The sequence below is a fragment of the Staurois parvus genome, unplaced genomic scaffold (assembly GCF_062004578.1).
Source record: "Staurois parvus isolate SC_StPar_1 unplaced genomic scaffold, SC_StPar_1.0 ptg000027l, whole genome shotgun sequence".
Taxonomy (NCBI): Eukaryota; Metazoa; Chordata; class Amphibia; order Anura; family Ranidae; genus Staurois; species Staurois parvus.
Window position 1 is genome coordinate 7,240,422 of NW_028317823.1, and position 25,643 is coordinate 7,266,064.

Sequence of the window (25,643 nt, forward strand, 5' to 3'; positions counted from 1 at the left end):
TGGAGTGGCCAGCCCAATCCCCGGATCTTAATCCAATAGAAAACTTGTGGGGTGACATCAAAAATGCAGTTTCTGAGGCAAAACCAAGAAATAGAGAAGAACTGTGGAATGTAGTCCAATCATCCTGGGCTGGAATACCTGATCACAGGGGCCAGAAGTTGGTTGACTCCATGCAACACAGATGTACAGCAATTCTCAGAAACAGTGCTTATACAACTAAATATTCATTAAGTGATTCAAAGGAAAGCAAAATCTTCAAACATTTTTCAGTTTATATAGTGAATGTTTGAGTTTGTAAAGAATACAAAACACTGCTATTTTTTTGAACAGTCTAATATTCACTTTTCACAAATTTGATCTATTTTTCTTCATGTTTTGATTTGGAATAGAATGTGTAGTGTTCCCAATGCATTTGTGTGGATGGAAATAAAAGCTATTAGAAGGATTTTCAGCTTTATCCACTTTTTTCAACACACTGCTATTATTTTGAACACAACTGTATATCAATGGAGCACAAAAGTGTTGAGTCAGTAGGAGTGGCAATCCTCTGCAGGCTTCAATGCAAAATAAATGCACATTTCCCTCAGTGTGGGTGCATTTACTTTTTTTTTTAAATTGGAACAATGGATTATGCTTTTTCTGGCTAGGTGCTTTGGGAACCCCATTTCCTTACCAGTCTGCAATTCAGGAGCACTATTCCTAAACTCACTTACTATAAGTGCCTTGCTGTCATTTATGTACAGAATATCAAAGCGTCAGTACTAAGCTGTACATCGCTTAGTTAGTACATCGAGCTCTCAGGTGTCATGCAGGACTCCTGCAGACCTGTCAGTGTATCTAGGTGCTTGTACCTCGTATGGGCAAACAGGTACACTCTGACAGGGAGAATCAATGAACTACAACAACACCATAGTAGTTAATTGAGAACTACAAACAAACATCCGCAAAGGCTGTCGGAACTTGTATTTTTCCCATTCACAGAATACAGTGATTGAGTGATGCGGTTGGGAAGGCAGAGCCCCGCATGCCCACGTTTTTTTAAAAATTGAAGATTCCCCGTTAGCTGTCACAACAGGGAATCGAGGGGAGGAAGAGGGGATGGTTCTTTTCGTAACATTACACCCTAAATACGGGTATAACATGTAACATGGTATGAAAGGTGAACTTATTTATTTATTTCAGGTAGTTATATAGTGCCATCAATTTACGCAGCACTTTACATATGTACATTTACATTAGTCCCTAACCCTCAGGGGCCTACAATCTAAGGTCCTAGTCTCACACTTATACATACACATACTAATCTAGACAGGATCCGATTAACATTCCAGCATGTCTTTGGAGTGTGGGAGGAAACTAGAGTTTACAGGAAGGTGGTGCTGTGGTTGGGATTCGAACCAACAACCCTAGTACTGCCAGGCAGAAGTGCTAACTATTTAGCCACTGTGCTGCCCCAAAATCACAGCAAATATTCTAGAAGCACCAACCACCCCACATGTAATGAGCTGTTTGAATTCTAGATGCAATAGATTGGCTGCTATCTAGGGACTGCTAGAGTGTCGTGACATGAAAGAGCTTACAAAACAGCTTAGGCACTGTTGGATGGGCTAGTAAGGGGAATGACATGGGTCACTTTAAAGCAGCCTTTTTCAACCAGGGTGCCCAGGCACCCTGGGGTGGCTCTAGGCTTCATCAAGGATGCCTTGGCAAAATGTCTAAAAATTGCCCCAAGAACTGTATATAAGCCAGTGGGTGGCTCAAGCCTGCCTTTTAGTTACACAAAGCCACAGGTTTGCATTGTGCACCATTACAACTTTCTAGCTACTGACATAAAAAACCATTGATGTCATCAGTTGATGAGAAGAACAATGGGCACCTGCACAGCATCCTTGTTTGTCCCTCCCCTGCCCTTGTCCATCAGCACTGGGGTCACATCAGTGGAGTTAGAGAGAGAAACTGAGGGAGAAGAGAAACAATGGAATACTAGTCAGTACCAATGTGCAAAAGTGTATTTGCTTTGGAAGAATAAATTACCTCTGACGTTGGGTGCAGATGTTGCTGCATTCTGTTAAACAATTAGTTTTGTTTTTTACATTTTGCAGTGGGTGCCTCAAGATTGTGCAAAATTTTAAAGGGTGCCTTGAGATTGTGTAGAATCTTGAAGGGTGCATTGATTGAAAAAAGAAACACTGCTTTAAAGCACACCTCAATGTTTTTTCTGTCTGATTCTTTTAATAACTCACCCAACCAAATGTATTGTAAAAACACAGCTCTTTCTGCAGTACTCTAGAATACTTCAGAAACTCGGCTCTTCCATTTGTCCTCTTTTCGGTTAAATGATGTCCAACGTTATTTTATTTTACCTACGTCCTGTAAGCCCATCATTTAACCCACATCATGTGATCGCAGGCTATCAGGGGCATTCCTGGGATTCTGTCACCACATTGGCCTGGGCTCACAGTAAAAAAAAACAAAAAAAAAACTGAAGAGAGTTGACTGGCGTCATAAGACCATCGCTATTTTCTGCAGCAGTGAAGAATGCCCATGTAAAGAGAAGAGTAAGAGAGCACAAAGATGACACGTGGCTGGCCAGAAAGCCCCAGGAAAAAAGTATGTATGAAGGAAATAAAATAAAAAAAAAAAAAAAGTTTCTAGAGACCGTGCTTTTTCTTTAAACCGGAGTTCTCTTCTAGGGTGGACTGAACCAACTTATTGATCAGGCCACCACTTCCGTATGGTCATGGACACCACTGATTTTAAGAAGGTCAGCTTTCTTCTGAAGTATACTACTAAGATGGTTAGTGAGGGATATCCCAGTTGCTAACTGGGTCCAGAATTTTAAAAGAAACCTGTCAGTTCTGTAACTTGCTGAGCACATATAATCCAAACATTTTGTGACTACCCCCTGAAATTTGGGGAGCACTATTATGCAAATGTCGGTGAAATCTATGGTTAGCCTACACCTTTTTGCACTGCTCATCAATGAAAACACCCATCACTATGACAGGTCTTTGGGGAAGGCAAGAGAAGCCAGCGCCATCTAGCACGTGGCTTCATAAGAAGAATCTGGATGGGTATACTGGAATTCTTAAGGCTCACAAAGCTCAAATTAAGGTTTCAATCTATGGCACCTCTAGATGCCTTTATTGTATTTATGGCATTAGATTATTTTGTTCTGGAATCTAAAAATCTTTAAATGCAACATGCAAATATGCAAATGTACTCTCCACAGGTCAACTATAAATGAAAGTCTTAGGCCTCATCTACACTAGCGGTAAAAACCACACAGTTGAGCCACAGTTTGTTGTGTTCAAGTGGGCAGTAGCACCCACTGAATGCGACCCATTCTACTGAATGGGGGAGTCCCAGAATTGCACCGCAACCATGTGCAATGCATGTGTCCGCTCCGTGAGGACGTCGATGACGAAAAGCTTAGGGTGGTGCCTTTGGATGTGAGGTTCAGAATACTCCTGGTTTGTCTGCACGTTGCATGTGCATATTTGGCTGGGTCTGAGTCGCCTATATTCATTACACACGCTGTCTATACTGGTGTCAGTCTGGACACCTTGCTTGTAAGTGCATTTCTTTATTAAAGTTTGATGCTTTTTAAAACATACTGCACCATAATTGTTCGCTTTTTTCTTTTGAGTGACGGTCTGATCATCTCTCAGTTTGGATACTAAATCACCTTTGGAGTGGATTTTCAACTTTGCAGCACATCATCTGTTGGAGTTCATCCCTCATTTCTTCAGTGTTGTTGTCACCATATTATTCATTTCTCCCAGAATAACAAGTACTATATGCTGGTTTTTCAACAATCAGCATATTACTCTGGTGAGTTCCATTTAACCATTTTTGGTGGTGGATTTACTTGGTGATGAATTATTTTGGACATTATTGATTATTTGAACTTTTGGACTTTTTTGTTTTTGCTGGATTTTATTTTGATTTATAATATTGTTTCTTATTGTTTTGTTATTTATTTTCTTGTTTTACTTTTGCATGTATTTAAGCGCAACCTATTTTGTTGATGTGATTGCAGTGCATTAGTGTGGGGTCCATGCAGTTAAAGCAAACAGTGAGGCAGTGATACAACACCTACTTCCTGCCTGTCAAACGCAGATCCCTCTTTAGAGAGCAGCGCTAATGTAAACAAGGCCCAACAGAGGTCCCGAGTAAGAAGAAATTGCCAGGCAGTTTCACTCTCCAACATCTACCAAAAACTACAGTGCTGTGAAAAAGTATTTGCCCCCTTTCTGACTTTTTTTGTATATTCGTCACACTTAAATGATTCAGAACATCAAACAAATTTTAATATTACACAAAGATAACCCAAGTAAATACAAAAAGCAGTTTTTAAATGATGATTTCATTTATTAAGGAAAAAAAAAGCTGTCCAAACCTGCCTAGCCCTATGCGAAAAATATTTGCCCCCTTCCTAAATCATAAATGAACTGTGATTAGCCAAATTTTTTGGAAAACTGAGTTAAAGTGTTACTAAATCCAGGTCCCTGCATTCATGGTGTCTAGTCTCCCACAGTACACAGAACATGGAAATGCAATTATTTTAGTGCATATAAACTGTGTGTGTGTATATATGTATATATATATATATATATATACATACATACACACACACACACACACACATGCACACACACCTTTTCTTATCAGCAGTTAGAGCAGTCTTGTGACTTCTATCAGTGTCCTGCAGAGCACTGGCTAAAACGTGGAAGATTTTGCATCTTGAGGCTGCACGACCCCTGACCCTCTGTCTGGACAGTGCTGATTGGCCTTGTGCTGATCACATGCACTCTCCCACGAAAAAAAAAACTCTCTAGCAATACACCCCAAACTGAGCATGTGCAGCTTGCCCTCAAGGCTCTGTTCCCTCAGCAGATGGATTGGGGACAGTAGAAGGGGAGGAGGATCAGGGAAGACAAGATCAAACAGCCTTTTTACACAATGCAGAGGGTTAACCCCTTAGGTTCCACAGTGAGTATAACAAGCAAGCATTACTGCATATACAGACTGATTTTACAGTTGTGGGTTTAGGAATGCTTTAAATTTCACTTGCCATACCCAGGCCTGATTACTGTCAGACCTGTTGAATCAAGAAATCACTTAAATAGAAGCTGTCTGACAAAGTGAAGCATGCTATAAGTTCTCAAAAAACACCACAACATGCCGTGATCTAAACAAATTCAAGAACAGATGAGAAACAGTCATTAACATGCATCAGTCTGGAAAGCTTTACAAAGCCAGTTCTTAGGCTTTGGGATTCCAGCAAACCATTATGCACAAATGGAGAAAACTTGGAACAGTAATAAACCTTCTGAAGAGTGGTCAGCCAACCAAAATCACTCCAAGAGCACAACAAAGACTTGTCCAGGAGGTCATAAAAGAACCCAGAACATCATCTGAAGAACAGCAGGCCTCACTTGCGTCAGTTACAGCTAGTTCACACTGTGGTGCAGAGGCGTCAGTTTCTCTGCACGTGTTCTGCAAGGGCATAACGAAATGAATTGTTCTCTATGTGCCCTGTTCACACCACAACACTAGTATCACCTGCAGATTTTTTCTGGAATCTGCAAGGTGTATAAAATGCACTAATGCGTGCATGAAAACGTATGTAAACCGATGTCTCTGCAAGTGAAATCTGTGCGTCCATTTCCTTAAATTTTCATGCATGTACAGTGTGAATGAGCCTTAATAAGGGTTAGTGTTCATGATTCAACAATAAGAAAGAGACTGGGCAAAAATGGCATCCATGGGAGAGTTCCAAGAAGTAAGGCACTGCTGACCAAAAAGAACACAAAGACTTGGCTCACATTTGCCAAAAAACATCCTGATTATCCCAAAGACTTTTGGGCATATACAGTATTCTGTGGACTGAGGAGACAAAAGTTGAACTTTTTGGAAGGTGTGCGTCCCGTTAAATCTGGCATAAAACTAACATAGCATTTCATCAAAAGAACATCATACTAACAGTCAAGCTTCAGGACCTGGATAATTGCCATAATTGTTAGAAGCATGAATTCTGCGCTCTACAAGAAAATCCTGAAGAAGACTATCCAGCCATTAGTTCTTGACCTTAAGCACACTTGGGTTATGCAGCAGGATAATGACCTGAAACACACCAGCAAGTCCACCTATCAATGGCTAAAAAAGAAAAATTAAGGTTGTGGAGTGGCCCATTCAAGTGGCCTATTGAGATGCTGCGGCATTACCTTAAACAGGCCATTCATTACTCGAAAACCCTCTAATGTGGCTGAATTAAAATAATTCTGCAAAGAAGAGCGAGACAACATTCCTCCACAGCAATGTGAAAGACTAACTGCCAATTATCACAAATGCTTGATTGCAGTTGTTGCCGCCAAGGGTGGTACAACCAGGTATGGGAGGTTAATTGGCTCCTGTCTAAATTGGCCCTAGTATGTGTATGTATGAACGTGAATTAGGGATCTTAGATTGTACACACCTTGAGGGTTAGGGACTGATGTGATGATGTGGATGTACATTATATGTAAAGCATAAATTGACGACATTATACAAGTATCTATAATCCTAATTATGGTTAGGGGGCAATTACTTTTTCACATAAGGTTTTGGACAGTTGTTTTCCCTTAATGAATGAAAACTGCATTTTGTATTTAAGTCCTTATTAGATGGTAAATATATATATACATATAATTCAAAAGTCGGAGAAGATAGTCCAGCAAATCAAAATAAAGATATAAGTGCTCAGGTGACTTAAAAGTCCGGTATCTGTGTGGTAATGATAAAGCAATGCGCACTCACCGGACGCGCATAACAAATGCGCTTTTGTGTATAAACAATCCAGATGTCATCTGATAGTGGGTGGTCCTCCCTCTGTTTGATATGAGGCTGGTGGTCCTCTTCCACTAGGGGTCCCCCTATGTGCTCCTGGAAGGTAGTCTCCCTCTGGTATTCATCTCTGTATACCACCATCCTCTCTGAGAGGAGATGGTTCGTGCTGAAGTAATGGGCTGCTGTCCTACTACAGACCCAAAAGTGACAGATCTGAATCAATTGGATGTAAGCAGATGCACATTGGTTTAGAATTCATCTGCCCATACATGTAACATGGGTCCCTTAAGGTCAAGGCAGAATAAACTGAAGGAATATCATCTCTTTTGCTCAACGCCCAATTAAGAGCTAATAGAACATCATCATGCTGGATGATGGTATACAGAGATAAATACCAGAGGGATACTACCTACCAGGAGCACATGTGGGGACCCCTAGTGGAAGAGGACCACCAGCCTCATACCAAACAGAGGGAAGACTACCCACTATCAGATGACATCTGGATTGTTTATACACAAAAGCGCATTTGTTATGCGCGTCCGGTGAGTGCGCATTGCTTTATCATTACCACACAGATACCGGACTTTTAAGTTACCTGAGCACTTATATCTTTATTTTGATTTGCTGGACTATCTTCTCCGACTTTTGAATTTATATGTATATATATATTTACCATCTAATAAGGACTTATTTTCATTTTATTGGTTTTAATATCGAGCGCTGCACTTTATATATACATTGCTACTTCGTAGGGTGATATTGGTACCTTTCTTTGTGCACAGCAGCTTGTTACCTATATACTTAGGCACTTGTACTACTCATTGCATGCATTTTGTATTTAGTCTGGTTATCTTTGTGTAATAATAAAATTATGACATAAAAATGGGGTGTGCAGCGCTATACAAATAAAACACACTGTCATAAGTATGACAAAATATGACAAAAAAGTCCTATAAACTGGATAATATACAGTCCAAGGTAATGTGATATCAGTCCAAAAAGGTATATTCCAGTGGTGGAGTGTAAATGACTTCAATCCAAATGGGTATATTCCAACATCATGACATGAAGGTGTAGAAAAATTGCCCACTCACCGGAAGTGCAATTTAATGTGCACATAGAAATTCCATGAAGCCGGAAGTCCCGTGAAGGTACAGCCTGATGGTGAAGGTGCCCTCTGGTGGTAAATGGGGTAACGGCTGCCAGAGATGATGACCTGGACCTATATCCCAACTTCTCCTGCCTGGGTGGACTCCTGGAATGCTGGGCTGAGATGTGAGGGCTCAGTGCCAGGTAATAGAGATGGAAATACTCATGGTGTAGTATTATGAAGTATATTTATTAAGTAAAGATCATCATGATAAAATAAAATAGAACACGTACAGGGTTAAAGTACCTATATAGATATAATGTGAAATGAGCTCTTTGAATACACTGACCAGTGGGTAAAAAGTGATGGCCACCGGACCTCCTGATCCGGTGGCGTAACGTCAAGGCGTGCAGAGGCTCCTCCTAGACGCGCTTCGTGTAATAACACGTCTCCTGTAGGGGTGATGCCATGGCACTGAGCCCTCACATCTCAGCCCAGCATTCCAGGAGTCCACCCAGGCAGGAGAAGTTGGGATATAGGTCCAGGTCATCATCTCTGGCAGTCCCTTCACGGGACTTCCGGCTTCATGGAATTTCTATGTGCACATTAAATTGCACTTCCGGTGAGTGGGCAATTTTTCTACACCTTCATGTCATGATGTTGGAATATACCCATTTGGATTGAAGTCATTTACACTCCACCACTGGAATATACCTTTTTGGACTGATATCACATTACCTTGGACTGTATATTATCCAGTTTATAGGACTTTTTTGTCATATTTTGTCATACTTATGACAGTGTGTTTTATTTGTATAGCGCTGCACACCCCATTTTTATGTCATACTCTTAGAAAGGCTTTTGTGGTTCCTTTTTGTGCATTAGCGGCTTTACTTGGTGCGCTCGCTAACTTATACATTTACACTTAATAATAAAATTAGTTTGAAATAAAAAAAAATCAGGAAGGGGGCACATATGACAACACACAGCACCGTATGTACATGGCTGGAATAACCCTTTACTCTTACAAACAAAAAAATGAATGAACATTCCTATACTAAAGGCCTAACAAATGTTTAACTATGAATGTAATAGAAAAAGTAGACAAAAGACATTTATTCTTTTTCAAGAGTAAAAAAAAAAAAAAAAATAGTAAAAAGTTACCATATCCATGTGAGGTGATACTGTTTTAACGACAAGGTTTTTAGTGAGTTTCCCTGGACTGAAGGAAACCCTATAGGCTATGTAAAAAGGTTCAGGCACGCTACAGGTCTCTCTGCAATCAGAAATCTTAATCCATCACAGCTGCTCCTAGTTACACAAAGAGCCACAGACTTTGGCAAGAATTTTACAGCCACTCTCCAGGCCTTAGACATTGCTCCCCTGTTTCCAAGCCGTCCTGATATTGATTATTTGGGGGTTTGAGAAATGCCAATCAATCAGCTGATGTCATGCTTTCTGGGTAAAAGAACATAAACAAGGAAGTTGGTGAATGACACTGTATCACATTTCACTTTGTCCAGAGGTTGCTGTACTGTGAAACTAAGAAAACAGATGTGTCTTGTTCGGCTATAGCCGCAGCAATGATTCAATGTAGCATAGTGCAACACTCCAGTATCTGTTGCTTAGTCTGGAAGACTCATTAAAAGTCTGAGGTTAGACAAGACAGACGAAAAAAAACACACCAGTAAGTTTGCTTAATAGCTAGTTACGTGTCCACTTGTTAGTTGTTTCTTTTAAAAGGGAGTTCCAGACGTTTCTGTATTGATTCTCAAAAATTCTTTGAGCCAGCTAACCAAATCCACAGCAAAGCATAAAAGACAAGGACCATATAGACACTGCAGATGGCAAGTCAGATGTGCACATACAATCCAACAAACACAGAAGCTAGCAACATACAAAGGCTTAAAATAATCAAAACACATCTGATCAATTACCATTTCTCTTGTAAAGTAGCACACCTTATCAATGCATTACAGACATTTGAATGTTGAAACCAGAACCTGCACCTGAGATTAAGGTGGTGCAAGCAGGATGCTTCGGGCTGGTTGTCTATTGCAGAAGCAAATTGTTACAACCTCCCTTAGCGTACAGTAAGGGCCACACATTTTTCTGACTCAGGTCCAGGTATAATGTAAACATACAGCAATGTAAAAAAGTAAGTATACTCCATGGAAATGGTTGCCTTTTACAAAATATTTGAACGGGCAAGCACAGGATTTTTATTCAAATAATCTGGCTACAGGTAAAGGTGCTATATTATATAATTTTTAAAAAATCCACCAACCCCAAACCATTACATTTCCACCACCAAGCTTCACAGTTGGTATGATTTTCCTCTTCTGAAATGCAGTCTTTGGTTTGGGCCAAACACACCTACTGTTACTGTGGCCAAACAGCTCTATCTTTGATTCACTGGTCTACAGCATATTTTTCCAGAAGGTCTGGTCTTTTTTGTTTTTCACCTGGCACACCTCCCATGCAGGGTTAAATTGCTGCAAACTCTTTCTGATTGTAGATGAGAACATTTTGACACCATTTGATTACCTGCAAATCCCATGATAAGATTTTGGTGCTTTTGGGGCACTAAAAGCTCTTGGAGTGAAATTGACGGGCAGGCTGGTCCTGGACAAATTAGCAGCTGTTTGAAATCTATGCCACTTTTTTTCTTTACATTGATTTTAAAAAATTTGGTGAATCTTAATCTTTTGCCAGGCTCATCCACAACCTTTTATCTAAAGGCCGTAGACAGCTCTATTGACACAATGAAACCAAACATTTGAACACCAGACCCTAGATATCTGAGGTTTAAACAAGATGGGTTCCACCCGCATAGTCCTAAAGAGGCTGTAATCATTGGCACCTACAATATTTACTTTTTACATGAAAAATCTGCATCCTAATTAAAGGCTAAGTTCACGTTTTCAAAATAAATGCACATTATTTTTTTTTTGCAGGTAAAAAAAATGTGCATTTACTATTTTTTTTTTTTTGGAGCCTAGAAAGCATTGCACCTGCGATTAGCCCGTTTATCATACGGGCAGGCAGTTTCACAATCACAGGAAGAAGCAATGAATTACCACGATGCTGTAGGCAGTTCATTGAGAACTACAAACCGACAGCAGCAAAGGCTATCGAGACTTGTAATTTCCCATTCACAGAACTCTGTGAATGAATGACGCAGCCAGGTGGGCGGAGCCCCACACAGTCACATTTTTTTTAATGGTGAAAGCTAGCAGGGGGGAAGAAGGGGATTGGGGGGGGGGTGCAGCCAGTGTTACAGTAACATGTTACATGATATACCCTGAATAAGGGTGTAACATGTTACAAAAGGTGAACTTACCCTTTAATTTAGATTATGGAATTTAATACTCATGCCATTTTTTGTCTTTCATGCAAGTACATCATTTTTATTCATAGGCACTTTTTGCAGAAAGATTCAATGTTTAAAAGTTAAATTACATTGAAAAAGTCAACAATTTTCATGGAGTGTACTGCACATAGCTGTACATACTGTATGCTGCGAGTTTGTAAAGAACAGTAGAAAGGCAGTCAGACACCCCAAAAAATAGTAATGGCAAAAAATGACTCAGATTTTTTCCTAATCCTCCAATGTGATTGGTCAGAGTATATTCAGTAATAGAATACTTGCTATATTATAATACAATTGCTATATATTATTTTCTGTCAGTACCAAAATTACCTGATGGCTCAGTGTTGTTTTATGCATTGCTACACCAGAAGCCACTGCATTCCACGCAATGTGATGGGCATCTGTTTCACCATGGTGCTACACCACCTGTACAGCTAGACTATATGGCCAAAGGTTTGTAGACACCTGACCATCACACCTATTTGAGCTTGTTGGACATCCCATTGAAAAACTATGGACATTTACAATATTTCACAGGAGTACACCCCTCACATTTTTGTAAATATTTTATTCTATCTTTTCATGTGACAACACTGAAGAAATGACACTTTGCTACAATGTGACGTAGTGAGTGTACAGCTTGTATAACAGTGTAAATTTACTGTCCCCTCAAAATAACTCAACACACAGCCATTAATGTCTAAACCGCTGGCAACAAAAGTGAGTACACCCCTAAGGGATAATGTCCAAAATGGGCCCAATTAGCCATTTTCCCTCCCTGGTGTCATGTGACTCGTTAGTGTTACAAGGTCTCAGGTGTGAATTGGGAGCAGGTGTGTTAAATTTGCTGTTATAGCTCTCACTCTCTCATACTGGTCACTGGAAGTTCAACATGGCACCTCATGGCAAAAGAACTCTCTGAGGGTCTGAAAAAAAGAATTGTTGCTCTACATAAAGATGGCCTAGACTATAAGAAGATTGCCAAGACCCTGAAACTAGGCTGCAGCACGGTGGCCAAGACCATACAGTGGTTTAACAGGACAGGTTCCACTCAGAACAGAAGTTGAGTGCACGTGCTCTGTGCCATATCCAGAGGTTGTCTTTGGGAAATAGACGTATGAGTGCTGCCAGCATTGCTGCTGAAGGGGTGGGGGGGTCAGCCTGTCAGTGCTCAGACCATACGCCGCACACTGCATCAAATTGGTCTGCATGGCTGTTGGCCCAGAAGGAAGCCTCTTCTAAAGATGATGCACAAGAAAGCCCACAAACATTTTGCTGAAGACAAGCAGACTAAGGACATGGATTACTGAAACCATGTCCTGTGGTCTGATGACACCAAGATAAACTGATTTGGTTCAGATGGTGTCAAGCGTGTGTGGCAGCAACCAGGTGAAGAGTATAAAGACAAGTGTGTCTTGCCTACAGTCAAGCAAGGTGGTGGAAGTGTCATGGTCTGGGGCTGTATGAGTGCTGCCGGCACTGGGGAGCTACAGTTCATTGAGGGAACCATGAATGCCAACATGTACTGTGACATACTGAAGCAGAGCATGATCCCCTCCCTTCGGAGACTGGGCCGCAGGGCAGTATTCCAACATGAAAACAACCCCAAACACACCTCCAAGGCGATCTCTGCCTTGCTAAAGAAGCTGAGGGTAAAGGTGATGGTCTGGCCAAGCATGTCTCCAGACCTAAACCCTATCCAGCATCTGTGGGGCATCCTCAAATGGAAGGTGGAGGAGCGCATGATCTCTAACATCCACCAGCTCCGTGATGTTGTCATGGAAGAGGACTCCAGTGGCAACCTGTGAAGCTCTGGTGAACTCCATGCCCAAGAGGATTACAGCAGTGCTGGAAAATAATGGTGGCCACACAAAATATTGACACTTTGGGACCAATTTGGACATTTTCACTTAGGGGTGTACTCACTTTTGTTGCCAGCGGTTTACACATTAATGGCTGTGTGTTGAGTTATTCTGAGAGGACAGCAAATTTACACTGTTATACAAGCTGTACACTCACTACGTCACATTGTAGCAAAGTGTCATTTCTTCAGTGTTGTCACATGAAAAGATAATAAAATATTTACAAAAATGTGAGGGGTGGACTCACTTCTGTGAGATGCTGTATATGGCGTTGTCTGCCTACTTTGAAGCGATAACATCCTCTGCTCAACCGGCAAGGCTTGTTGCTCTGCTTGCAATCTGTGTTTCCAATTATCCCATAAGGATGGGCTCAGGACTCTGCACAGGTCATAAGAGTTCTTTCACACCACACTTGTCAAATGCTGTTCTTGTACCTATTTAGCACCGACAATTAATGCTTTACATATGTATTGTACTCTTTATAACTAGTTCTGTACTCTGAGCACAACCGAGTCACCATCTATTGGTTGGACATGTCCTATTTATTTATTCTACATCTATGTATAAGTGTATGTATTGGAATTCAGCGTTTTTTTAGTACCCTGCTCACACATACTGTATACTCTATACCAGGGGTGTCCAACCTGCAGCCCAAGACAGCAATGCTGATTTTGGGGGGAATTGGTTTGTAAAAATGTCTTTACATCTGGTGGACACGAGGCCAAAGAAGAATTTGTAAGTGTCTCTTTACTGGACTATAAGTTTTATCTTCCAAAAGAAAAATCTCCCACTCACAATCACGCCTTATTTATGCCATCAGTTTTCAGCAGCACCTACATTTGTGCGCAACTACTTTCAAGGATGAAGCACGCGAAGGACAAATTTAGAACCAAAATATCTGATGAGCACCTTGGGAATTCATTGAGAATTGATACTACATCCATCCAACCAGATATTGATGTGTTAGTTTAACAAAAAAAACAGTGTCAAATCTCACACTAGATTTATGTTCCCTCTTTTACGTTTATAATAAAAAAAGAAAAAAATTAAGTTTTACTACTCGGATATGTAGATTTACAGTGACCTCTCTTTATAGTTAAAGTGATGTCAAAGATTAGTTTTTTTTGGGTCCCTCGCCGGCACTCTGGGCTCCCCCACCCTGAAGAGTGCTCCCTGAGCAGGCTGCTCACTCTGGGGCACACGTGTGCTTGCTTTCGAGCCCTGCTCTGTGTGTCCATAAGCTCCTTGTCCCCGGCTCCTCATGATTGGTTCTGATTGACAGCAGCGGGAGCCAATGCCTCCTGCTGCTGTATCTGAGCCAAAGAGAGTCTCGGCTCTCATGTACAACACTGGATCAAGATTGCGCTCAGGTATGTATTTGAGGGGAGTTGCGTGCAGAAGGTTTTTTGTTTTTTTTTTACTTGGTTGCATAGAGTGCAGTATGGTAAAAAAAAAAAAAAAAAGTCTGCCTTTCAACCACTTTAAAGGATCAGTTCACCTTTTTACAAAAAATAATAAATGCTAATTTTTTTGCAGGTAAAAAACTGCATTTATAATTTTTTTTTCTGGAGCCTCTAAAGCATTGCACCAGCGATCAGCAGATAGCTGTGCCATGCAGGTCTCCTGCAAACTGTCAGTATATATGCCTGCCCATATGGGATGTATGGGCAAGCAGATAGGAAGAATCAATGAACTACCACGGCGCTCCACAGCACCGTGATAGTTCATTGAGAAATACAAGTCGACTGCCGCTAAGGCTGTCAGTACTTGTACATTTATTCACAGAAGTTTGTTTTTTTAAATTGTGACAGCTACCTGTCACAACGGGGAGCAAGGGGGAGCGGGCGGGCCCAGTCCACTCATAACATGTTACACCCTGAATATGGGTGTAACATGTTACAAACGGTGAACTTATCCTTTAACTTGTGATCTGCCTGACTATTTCTGCTCATCAGCTATTCTTATTGTTAGTGTATTTTATGTGCTACTCAAAACAATTCCTCTTCTTCCAATGTGGCCCAGGAAGGTCAAAAGGGTGGACACCCCTTCTCTATACTGAAATATGGATTGATTAAAGCATAGATATGAATTCATGGAAACCCACATTTTAATTAAGCTTTGTGTATATGTGGAAGAGTTAAATCTTCTGTCGTGATTTTATTTCTGTGTGTGAACAATGGGGTCACTGGGACAGGAAGTGAGGAGAAATAGACACTAGAGATATAAAAAAAAAAAACGAAAAAAAAAAAAAAACACAGAGGTTCTAGCATTTCCCCATCCTACTAAAATAAAGTGTTTTATGGTCATCATGTCTGTGTGTGAAAGGTTTTCTCTTAGTCAACACTGTCACACATAAGTTAAGAAAACAAGATGTTTTGGACTGAGCTACAGTATCTAACATATGGTAGGAGGTCCACGCTGGCAGAAACACAAATAAGCCATGGTTTATCTGCAAGTTACTGCTTGCATCCATTGCACACAGACTATATGTCATTTCAGGTCCTTCCAGTAACTGTCCATTATTTGTAGCATTTCTGCAGTTTTTCCTGATCTTGCCTGTGTGTGAACTATAATCTAGCATCTTCCTAATTGATTGTTATGACTCGGAAGAGTCTACTCAGTATAGTTCTCAGATGTGTTTGTTTATGGCCGTATTAAGAAACACGCCAGTCAGTGTTGAAATACTGAGACACAGACCCACTCACGTTGTCTGCTTACTGGATGATCACATGCATCTGTAAATACTAAAAACGCAGCTATAATATGCCATTTACGGCGAGATTACACACGGGGAATCACAAATAGAAATCTATTTTCCTGGGTAGCTTTCAGGATGTTGCAGATCTAACAAAATTTGGTGGAAGTTAGATCTCAGGGGAAAATAGAACTAATGGTTCAGAATGGAGTTTTTCTGAAGAATGAGGAAGTGTTATTATAGGTCAGCAGCCAGGGTGTCCACTTCAGCTGAAACAAATGTGAATGCGTATGCAAGACTTTAATTTCTGCTAGACACTGCAATGATTTCAAGTGTGTGGCTGTCTGCAGATGAGACTGACTGGCTGCTATCAGGGAGAAGAAGATATTGGGAGAACAACTGTCTAGTTGACGAATGTTTCCTCCCCAATAACTTAGTGTTAGCTTCCTGCTGTGCTACCCAGGGCCCTCTCAATAGCATCAAGGGCCCCTGAGCAAATTAATGCACTGGGGCTCCTACCAGCCTGCCCCAATTTACGCACCTTCTCTGAAGAATTTAAGTATAAATAGTTGATAGAATTAAACATATGTTTATTGGTACTTTCTATAAAATTGATTTTAAACAATAAGAAAACATGGCATAAATCAAAGACTAATTAATATAAAGGGCACAGTATGGGGAAGGGGGGGAAAAAAATGTATCAGAGATACCAATGATTTTAAGATGTAATTAACTTTTTAGAAAATGTTGTAAAATAAAGTATATAACTTCTTTTACATAAACATATGTGTGATATTCTGTTAGCTGCATTAAAATCCCAAGGGGGTAACACTTTCTTGAATTTATTATATTGGGGAGGAGCAGCTGATACTCTACCTCTCTTTATAGCTTAGGCAGGATTAGGGACTCCACATGCAGCAGTAGATTGGCCTGGGTCTATCAAATGAGGTGAGTCACATGCGTCTTATATCAAAACCAACCAATAGGGGCACTATATAACTGTGAATATTCTAATGGATACAGGGCTCCAAACTTATATGGTGAAGCTAACATTTACATATGTGAACATGTGTACTCATACGCTCATATACAAACAGTCAAAGTCCTGCGATAAAAACATATTGTGATAAGGATGTCCTATAATGTAACCAAATCACCAAAACGTCTCCTCTATAGCTGTGCAATGACACCACCCAGTGTATTGAGCTGTGCTCATTCACCAGACTAATATGGCCCCTTAGTGATAAGAAGTTCAATGTGAGCTATGTCTTTGAACTGGGATCTATTCGCTCTTCTTGCTCCAAAAATGTCCATCTTCCTAACATCGTCTTATAGATGGAACGCATAGTGGCAGGACTACCAGTCTTCACTTTCGGCTTTGGTACGTCTCATCCGATACACAATTTCTGGCCAAGGGAGCGCACGCCAGCTCCAGGTGAGAGCGAAGCAGTGGCACTTACTATATTAACACATGCTGGTTGTCTTGGTGCCAAGCTGGGGCACAACAATCAGGGTGATTTACTAAAGGCAAATCTGTGCACTGCAAGTGCACTTGCTGTAGATCTGAGGGGAACATGTAAAGAAAATAAGAAAAACAGCATTTTTGCATGCACATGATTGGATGATAGAAATCAGCAGAGCTTTTACTCATTTCAAAGTTTCCCCTCAGATCTAGAGAAACTGCGCTTGCAATGCACAGACTATTTGCCTTTAGTAAATCAACCCCGATGTGATTCAACCCTAATTATAGTGGTCTATTTTTTATCAAACAAATGCAGCACTATGAGAGCTCCTTTGTTGGCCCCTATGTGTGTGTTTTGGTGGCATGGTGAGGAGATGGAAAGAGGCTGGGCAGCTTGTTAAATACCAAAGAACCAGGCATTTTTGGAGCAAGAAGAGTGAACAGAACCTGGTTCAAAGACATAGAGCACACTGACCTTCTTATCACTTAAAGGGTCATATTGGTCTGGTGAGTGAGCATTGTTTGCCAATACACTGGGTGGTGTGACTGCAGGAGAAGGCATTTTGGCCATTTAGTCACATTATAGGACTTCCATATCACAATAAATTTTTATCACAGGACTTTGGTCATTTGTATATGGGCATACCAGTACAATTGTTCACACATGTTTATGTTGTTAGCTTCACCATATGTTTGAAGCACTGTATCCACTAGAATATTCACAATTATACAGCACCCCTATTGGTTGGTTTTGTCATATGTAAGTGTAGGGGTTACACTTTTTGAGGTGGCAGCTGTTCACATATGGATTTAGGCGATTTATAATTGATAGGTGCAAGGTTTATTGATATCATACATGCATCTCTTACCCTTAAGTAATGGGTGTTTTCTTCAGTTACTAATGATAAATGGAGTTCCGGGAGGGTAAGTGAAATATGCTGCAGGAAAGTGGGGTTGAATCAAACCTACCGCATTTTTCGCTCCATAAGACGCACTTTTTTCCCCCAAAAAAAGGGTGGAAAATGTCAGTGCGTCTTATGGAGCAATCAGTCCGGTATTTCCGCCGCCGACACCATGTCAGAATATCGGGTCGGCCGCTCAGCTCTTCTCTGCAGCAGGACCTTACCTGATCCTCGGTCCAGCGCTGTATAGTCTTCCCGCGCTGGCATCTTTAGTGTGGGCATCCGGCTGTGACAGCCGGGTGCCCGCTGCACATGCGCAAGAAGCGCTGTGCATTGTGAATGGCCCAGCGTCTTCTGGGACCTGTCATGTATCCCAGAAGACGCCGGGCTATTCATAAAGCGCAGTGTTTCTCGCGCATGCGCAGTGGGCACCCGGTTGTCACAGTCGGGTGCCCACACTAAAGGGAGGATGACTCCGCGGAAGTGGGAGCTGGTACCTATCAAATTCAGCTACCCGCTCCCCCTCCCTCCCCAAAGGTCCATAGTCTCTGGTCATCTCCTGTATTGTCGGCAGTCTCTTGGTCATCCCCTGTACTGTCCGCAGTCTCTGGTCATCCCCTGTACTGTCCGCAGTCTCTGGTCATCCCATGTACTATGTCCGCAGTCTCTGGTCATCCCCTGTACTGTCCGCAGTCTCTGGTCATCCCCTGTACTGTCCGCAGTCTCTGGTCATCCCCTGTACTGTCCGCAGTCTCTGGTCATCCCCTGTACTGTCCGCAGTCTCTGGTCATCCCCTGTACTGTCCGCAGTCTCTGGTCATCCCCTGTACTGTCCGCAGTCTCTGGTCATCCCCTGTACTGTCCGCAGTCTCTGGTCATCCCCTGTACTGTCCGCAGTCTCTGGTCATCCCCTGTACTGTCCGCAGTCTCTGGTCATCCCCTGTACTGTCCGCAGTCTCTGGTCATCCCCTGTACTGTCCGCAGTCTCTGGTCATCCCCTGTACTGTCCGCAGTCTCTGGTCATCCCCTGTACTGTCCGCAGTCTCTGGTCATCCCCTGCACTGTCCGCAGTCTCTGGTCCTCCCCTGCACTGTCCGCAGTCTCTGGTCCTCCCCTGCACTGTCCGCAGTCTCTGGTCCTCCCCTGCACTGTCCGCAGTCTCTGGTCCTCCCCTGTACTGTCTGCAGTCTCTGGTCCTCCCCTGTACTGTCTGCAGTCTCTGGTCATCCCCTGTACTGTCTGCAGTCTCTGGTCATCCCCTGTACTGTCCGCAGTCTCTGGTCATCTCCTGTACTGTCCGCAGTCTCTGGTCATCCCATGTACTGTCTGCAGTCTCTGGTCTTCTCCTGTACTGTCTGCAGTCTCTGATCTTCTCCTGTACTGTCTGCAGTCTCTGGTCATCTCCTGTACTATGTCCGCAGTCTCTGGTCATCCCCCGTACCGTGTCCGCAGTCTCTGGTCATCTCCAGTACTGTGTCCGCAGTCTCTGGTAATCTCCAGTACTGTGTCTGCAGTCTCTGGCCATCTCTTGTACTGTGTCCGCAGTCTCTGGTAATCTCCAGTACTACGTCCGCAGTCTCTTGTCATCTCCTGTACTGTGTCCGCAGTCTCTGGTCATCTCCTGTACTATGTCCGCAGTCTCTGGTCATCTCCTGTACTGTGTCTGCAGTCTCTGGTCATCTCCTGTACTGTGTCTGCAATCTATTGGTTCAGAATATTTTTCTTGTTTTTCTCCTCTAAAACCTAGGCGCGTCTTATGGTCAGGTGCGTCTTATGAAGCGAAAAATACGGTAATTAGGTAAGCTAAAATGATGGCCAAAAAAACAGTGCACATTTATAACCAGTATGTTGCAGTAATGTGTGATAAATGTATGCATTTTACAGGCAGTTATCACAGTGCATGAAAAACAGTGTGGTGTATTGCTGTGCCATCCATTTTGCACTCCAATTCACCTAAGTATTGCACGCAGTGAGGTGGCTTCTGTGTTCCTACTGAGCTCCACATAAGCATCAATAAAAAGAATAGGGGTAGAAGGTCAAAGCTGCTACCTTTCTTCCTTAATCTACCTCTAACTGAGCTGCTGCAATGAGCCATATCCTCTGTTCACCCTACAGGTAAATACTGACAGATCACATGCATTAATATGCTTCTATCCACGTTAGCCTTCTCCCTGGCATGAAGATGCTCTTACAGCACAGGGCAAAAATGTATATACTGACCTTAGAATACAGAAGAAGGCAATGTATAGGCTTCCATTGGCGGTTAAAAAAGACGTGGAGCGCAGGAGTTCAGGTAGTAATCTGTACATGTAGTAATCAAGTTTTCTCCTCCGCAGGAGTGCCGCTGCCTGAAATATAAGACGGAAGGGTTTTATGAGCACTAGACATGGAAGAAAAAGATGAACACAATGGGGGTTATTTACTAAAACGGAGTACAAAACATGGTGCAACTCTGCATAGAAACCAATCCATTTCCAGGCTTTATTTAAAGGCTTAATTGAACAAGCTGAGGTTAGAAGATTGGTTACCATGCACAGCTGCACCAGATGAGTGCTCCACTTGTAGTAAATCTCCCCCTAATTCTACCAGGATCTTTATAACATTTTGTGAACAATAAATGTAAAAAAAAAACAAAAGCTTGAGAGTGACAGCATTAAAAAATATGCAGTGCCTTGAAAAAGTATTCATACCCCTTGAAATTTTTCACACTTTGTCATGTTACAACCAAAAACGTAAATTTACTTTTTAGGGATTTTATGTGATAGACCAACACAAAGTGGCATATAATAGTAAAGTGGAAGGAAAATTATAAATGTTTTTCAAAATATTTTACAAATAAATATCTGAAAATTGTGGCATGCATTTGTATTCAGCCCCCTTTACTCTGATACCCCTAACTAAAATCTAGTGGAACCAATTGCCTTCAGAAGTCTCCTGATTAGTAAATAGAGTCCACCTGTGTGTAATTTAATCTAAGTATAAATACAGCTGTTCTGTGAAGCCCTCAGAGGTTTGTTAGAGAACATTAGTGAACAAACAACATCATGAAGGCCAAGGAACACACCAGACAGGTCAGGGATAAAGTTGTGGATAAGTTTAAAGCAGGGTTGGGTTAAAAAAAAGAAATATCCTAAGCTTTGAACATCTCAGAGAGCACTTTTCAATCCATCATCCGAAAATAAAAAGAGTATGGCACAACTGCAAACCTACCAAGACATGGCCGTCCACCTAAACTGACAGGCCGGGCAAGGAGAGCATTAACCACTTGCCTACCGGGCACTTATACCCCCTTCCTACCCAGGCCAATGTTCAGCTTTCAGTGCTGTTGCAATTTGAAAGACAATTGCGCGGTCATGCAACACTGCACCCATATGAAATTTTTATCTTTTTTTCACACAAATAGAACTTTCTTTTTGTAGTATGTACTCGCCGTTGTGTTTGTTTTTTTGCGCTATAAACAAAAAAAAGCAAAAATTTTATTTTCTATTATAAAATTTTGCAAACAGGTCATTTTTCTCCTTCACTGATGTGCGTTGATGAGGCTGCACTGATAGGCAGCACTGATGGGCACTGATAGGCAGCACTGACAGGGACTGATAGGCAGCACTGATGAGGCGGCACTGATAGGCATCCATGATGGGCACTGATAGGCAGCACTGACGGGCGGCAATGACGGGCACTAACTGGCGGCACTGCTGGGCACTGACGGGCGGTACTGCTGGGCAGCACTGATGGGTGGCACTGCTGGGCACAGGTGGGTGGCACTGCTGGGCACAGGTGGGTAGCACTGCTGGGCACAGGTGGGTGGCACTGATCATCAGGGCACTGATGATCGGTGCCGATCCATCCTCTGACAATTTCTGGTTATCGGCAGTACCTTCCTCACACTGTGACATGTGAATAGGTACACAGATATATAGTGTGGGGGGGGGTTACCAAATTTGGCTGAAAATTTATAAATACAATATTGTCAGTATATCTTTTACATGACCACAAATGACATCAGTTTATAATCAGTGCCTAACAGACAAAGAGGCTTATCAATCGGAACATGAAATGAACACTAATGATATTGTACTTACAATAAGAAACATGACAGTAATGGCCTTTTTTCCATTGCTATGGACACAAAGCAGCAACATTGAGTCTAGAAATATTTATTCACTTCAAAAGGAAGCACAAGCCTTGAGTCGCAGCACTTGCTCGATTCAGTGAAGTGATCCATTCACACATTCTATTAATACCCATGACTCCACTTTACAAGAAAGAGAATTTGGCTGAGGTCATGGTTTGCTCAGGCCAGTCTCTCCTGGTGACATTTGTAACCTTCTTCAACAGGGGACAAAAGCTCTTATCTGAACTGTCATACAATGTAATGTGGAGATAACTAGAGAATTACCAGCACTTAGCACAGAGAAAAACCTCAGCCAAGAGAATGTCACAGTAAGGTCATTCTGGACTCCAACCTATCCTTCCAGCCCCAAGTCCAATCACTAACTAACTCATGCAGACTCCACCTCCGCAACATCGCCAAAATCCGCACGTTCCTAACCCCAGAAACCACTAAACAGCTCATCCACTCCCTCATCATATCACGACTCGACTACTGCAACTCCCTCCTCACTGGCCTGCCTCGCCGCTGGCTATCCCCGCTTCAGTCCATCCTGAATACGGCTGCCAGACTCATTCACCTTTCCAACCGCTCCATCTCCGCCACCCCCCTCTGCCAATCCCTCCACTGGCTTCCGATTGCCCAACGGATCAAATTCAAAATCCTAACACTGACGTACAAAGCTGTCCACCATACTGCCCCGTACTACATCACTGACCTAATATCCAAGTACCGCCCAGCACGCACACTCCGCTCCTCACAAGACCTCCTTCTCTCTAGTTCCCTGGTCTCCTCCTCCCATGTCCGCCTCCAGGACTTCTCCAGGGTGTCACTCATCCTCTGGAACTCCCTGCCCCAACCCATCAGATTATCACCTACTCTCCTCTCCTTTAGGCGCACCCTGAAAACCCATCTCTTCAGGGAAGCCTACCCCACCCCCTGCTAACCTGCCGACCTCCTCCACTCTTCCCACCACTCCATCCCCCACAGCTATCTCCTCCTGTGCCACCACCCCCTCCCTCCTAGATTGTAAGCTGGAAAGAGCAGGGCCCTCAATCCCCTCATGTTTTGCATTGAATTGGTATTGTTCTGTCACATGTTCTGTCCCCCTTTGTAATGTACAGCGCTGAGCGAACCATTGGCGCTTTATAAATACTGTATAATAATAATAATAATAAGGTCAAAAACCAATGGTCAAAGATGGCCTGATTTACTTGGCGATCGCCGGGTGCCGTTGGGAAATTTCCAACCACCAATGGCGGCGAGGGTACGGCAGCGTGCACTACCTGGGAATGCAAATCACGTATGTATACGTGATTTTTGCGCAGCCCTGCCACCCTGTAGCACTAGTTCAACTATAGGGCAAATGATTATGGTACATGGTGCTTCATAAAACTTCATTAACCTCCCTGGCGGTAATCTCGAGTGTAGCTCGGGGTTAACTTTCAGTACCAGAAGCGGTAAACCTGAGCTACACTCGGGATTACACTGCAGCATTGCTCAGGGATTCCCTCCAGCACTTACCTTGTCCTGCACTCCTGCGATGTCCCCCCTGCTGCACCCCACCCATCTCATCTTGCTTATGCCCCCTACGAGCGTCGGGACGTACAGGGACGGAACCGGCGGGAAATTTAAAAATTAAAAAAAAGTGACATTCACTAAATACACTAAAATCACATAGTATAACATTACTGTATCAAACCATTTCACATACATTTTGTCCCGAATGCTTTGTCCTGTGCCCTGCCTTTTCTTTCTACCTGGAAACTGAGAAATGTCCATGGAATCCAAAAAAGCGTTCCTTTAGGTCAAAAGCGGTTTTAGACCAGCTAGAGAACAGCGATAGTAAATCAGAACCACTTGCAGAATTGAGTGATAATGATTTGTGGGGAAATTCGTCATCAGACACTGAAAACGATTCTGCGACTTTGCTCAGTGATGTGCGAACTTGGCGCTATATTTCAAATTTCAGTGTTTTTGGTTTGATTATATTATTGAATTAAATGTATTATATTATTATATTATTATTTTTATGATTATTTATTAAATTATAATTTATAATTTCGTGTTTCAAATTTTATAATACCCGGGATGTTTACTAGACTCGTTTGGACAGATTTCAGTGAGTTATTCCTAAAAATTACAGCCTACAATAAAAAAAACTACATATTTCCATGCAAAAAAATGTACCGCTTTGTGCAGAGAAATACTGACATAATCAGACCGCTAGGGAGGTTAATTGCATTATTATTATACAGGATTTATATAGCGCCAACAGTTTGCGCAGCGCTTTACAAGATGAAGGTAGACATTACAGTAACAATACAATTTGGTACAAGAGGAAACAGAGGCATACATTTGCTTTTAGTTCAAGTACATAATAGGGCTACATCAATTGAACCCCAAATCTACATTTTTCTCTTCCCAGATAGATCTCAAATGTCAAGAAAATTGATTCTTTTTTTTTCATAACCAGAGCATTGATTTCTAGACGCTGGAACATGTAGTAGTTAGCACTTCTTCCTAGAAGCACTAGGGTCCCCGGTTAGAATCCCAACCGTACCTTACAGGAGTTTGCATGTTCTACTTGCGTGGGTTTGCTTCCATGTTCCAAAGCGGGGGTGATCGAACAGTAGATCACAACCAGGTGACTGGTAGATCACGGTCTGGGCTGCTGACCCACCATCCCAGAGCACCAAACAGAGTACAATGCAGAGGGACTACTTGTAAATTTGGAGCTGTAGTAGGGATCAAGAGCAGCATAAGCTGATGCCTCCTCTGTAGTGCCGACTCCTGTCCCATGCGGAGTGATACCAACTGCACTCCACCTCTTATCCCGGCTAGAGGTCTCCATAGTGATGCCAGCAGAAGGAAAGAAGAGATCTTCAGGACAGTGTGAAGCAATACACTGGGCGTAATAGTATAGGGCTGCTTTCACACTGATCTTCTACGGTCTACCTGCGGGTGCAGTGCATCTGCAGCTTTCCTGCGAGTTTTCACTGCTTAGCATAGACTTCTATTATATATTGTAGGTTTTGTGCACTTTCTGAGAGCACACCAGACCTTCTAAATGCAGGAGTTTTGGTGCGCTTTCAGAAAGTGCACAAAACCTGCAAGATATAATAGAAGTCTTTGGCAAAGTGCAGCTAAACCACAGCACAGCACTGTTAAATCAGCCTTATAGGAGGCTTAGAACAGTAAGGCTTGATTTACATTTGCAGTTGGGGAGGGGAGGGGGGGTGGTAAACCCCATAGTTAAGAAGTGTTTTTACCACCCCTGTCCCAACTGCACCCCCTTTAGCTGCAGTGGCCAGGGGT

At 42.3% G+C, this 25,643-nt stretch overlaps 1 protein-coding gene across 1 annotated transcript in view; it reads right to left on the reverse strand.

Annotated features, from left to right (window-relative positions):
- Nucleotides 1-25,643, reverse strand: part of TMEM135 (transmembrane protein 135) — a 488,083-nt gene that overhangs the window by 405,120 nt on the left and 57,320 nt on the right. The window contains exon 2 of the mRNA XM_089656743.1: nucleotides 20,435-20,562. Within this exon, the coding sequence (XP_089512869.1) occupies nucleotides 20,435-20,562 (128 nt within the window). The remainder of the gene's footprint in view (nucleotides 1-20,434; nucleotides 20,563-25,643) is intronic.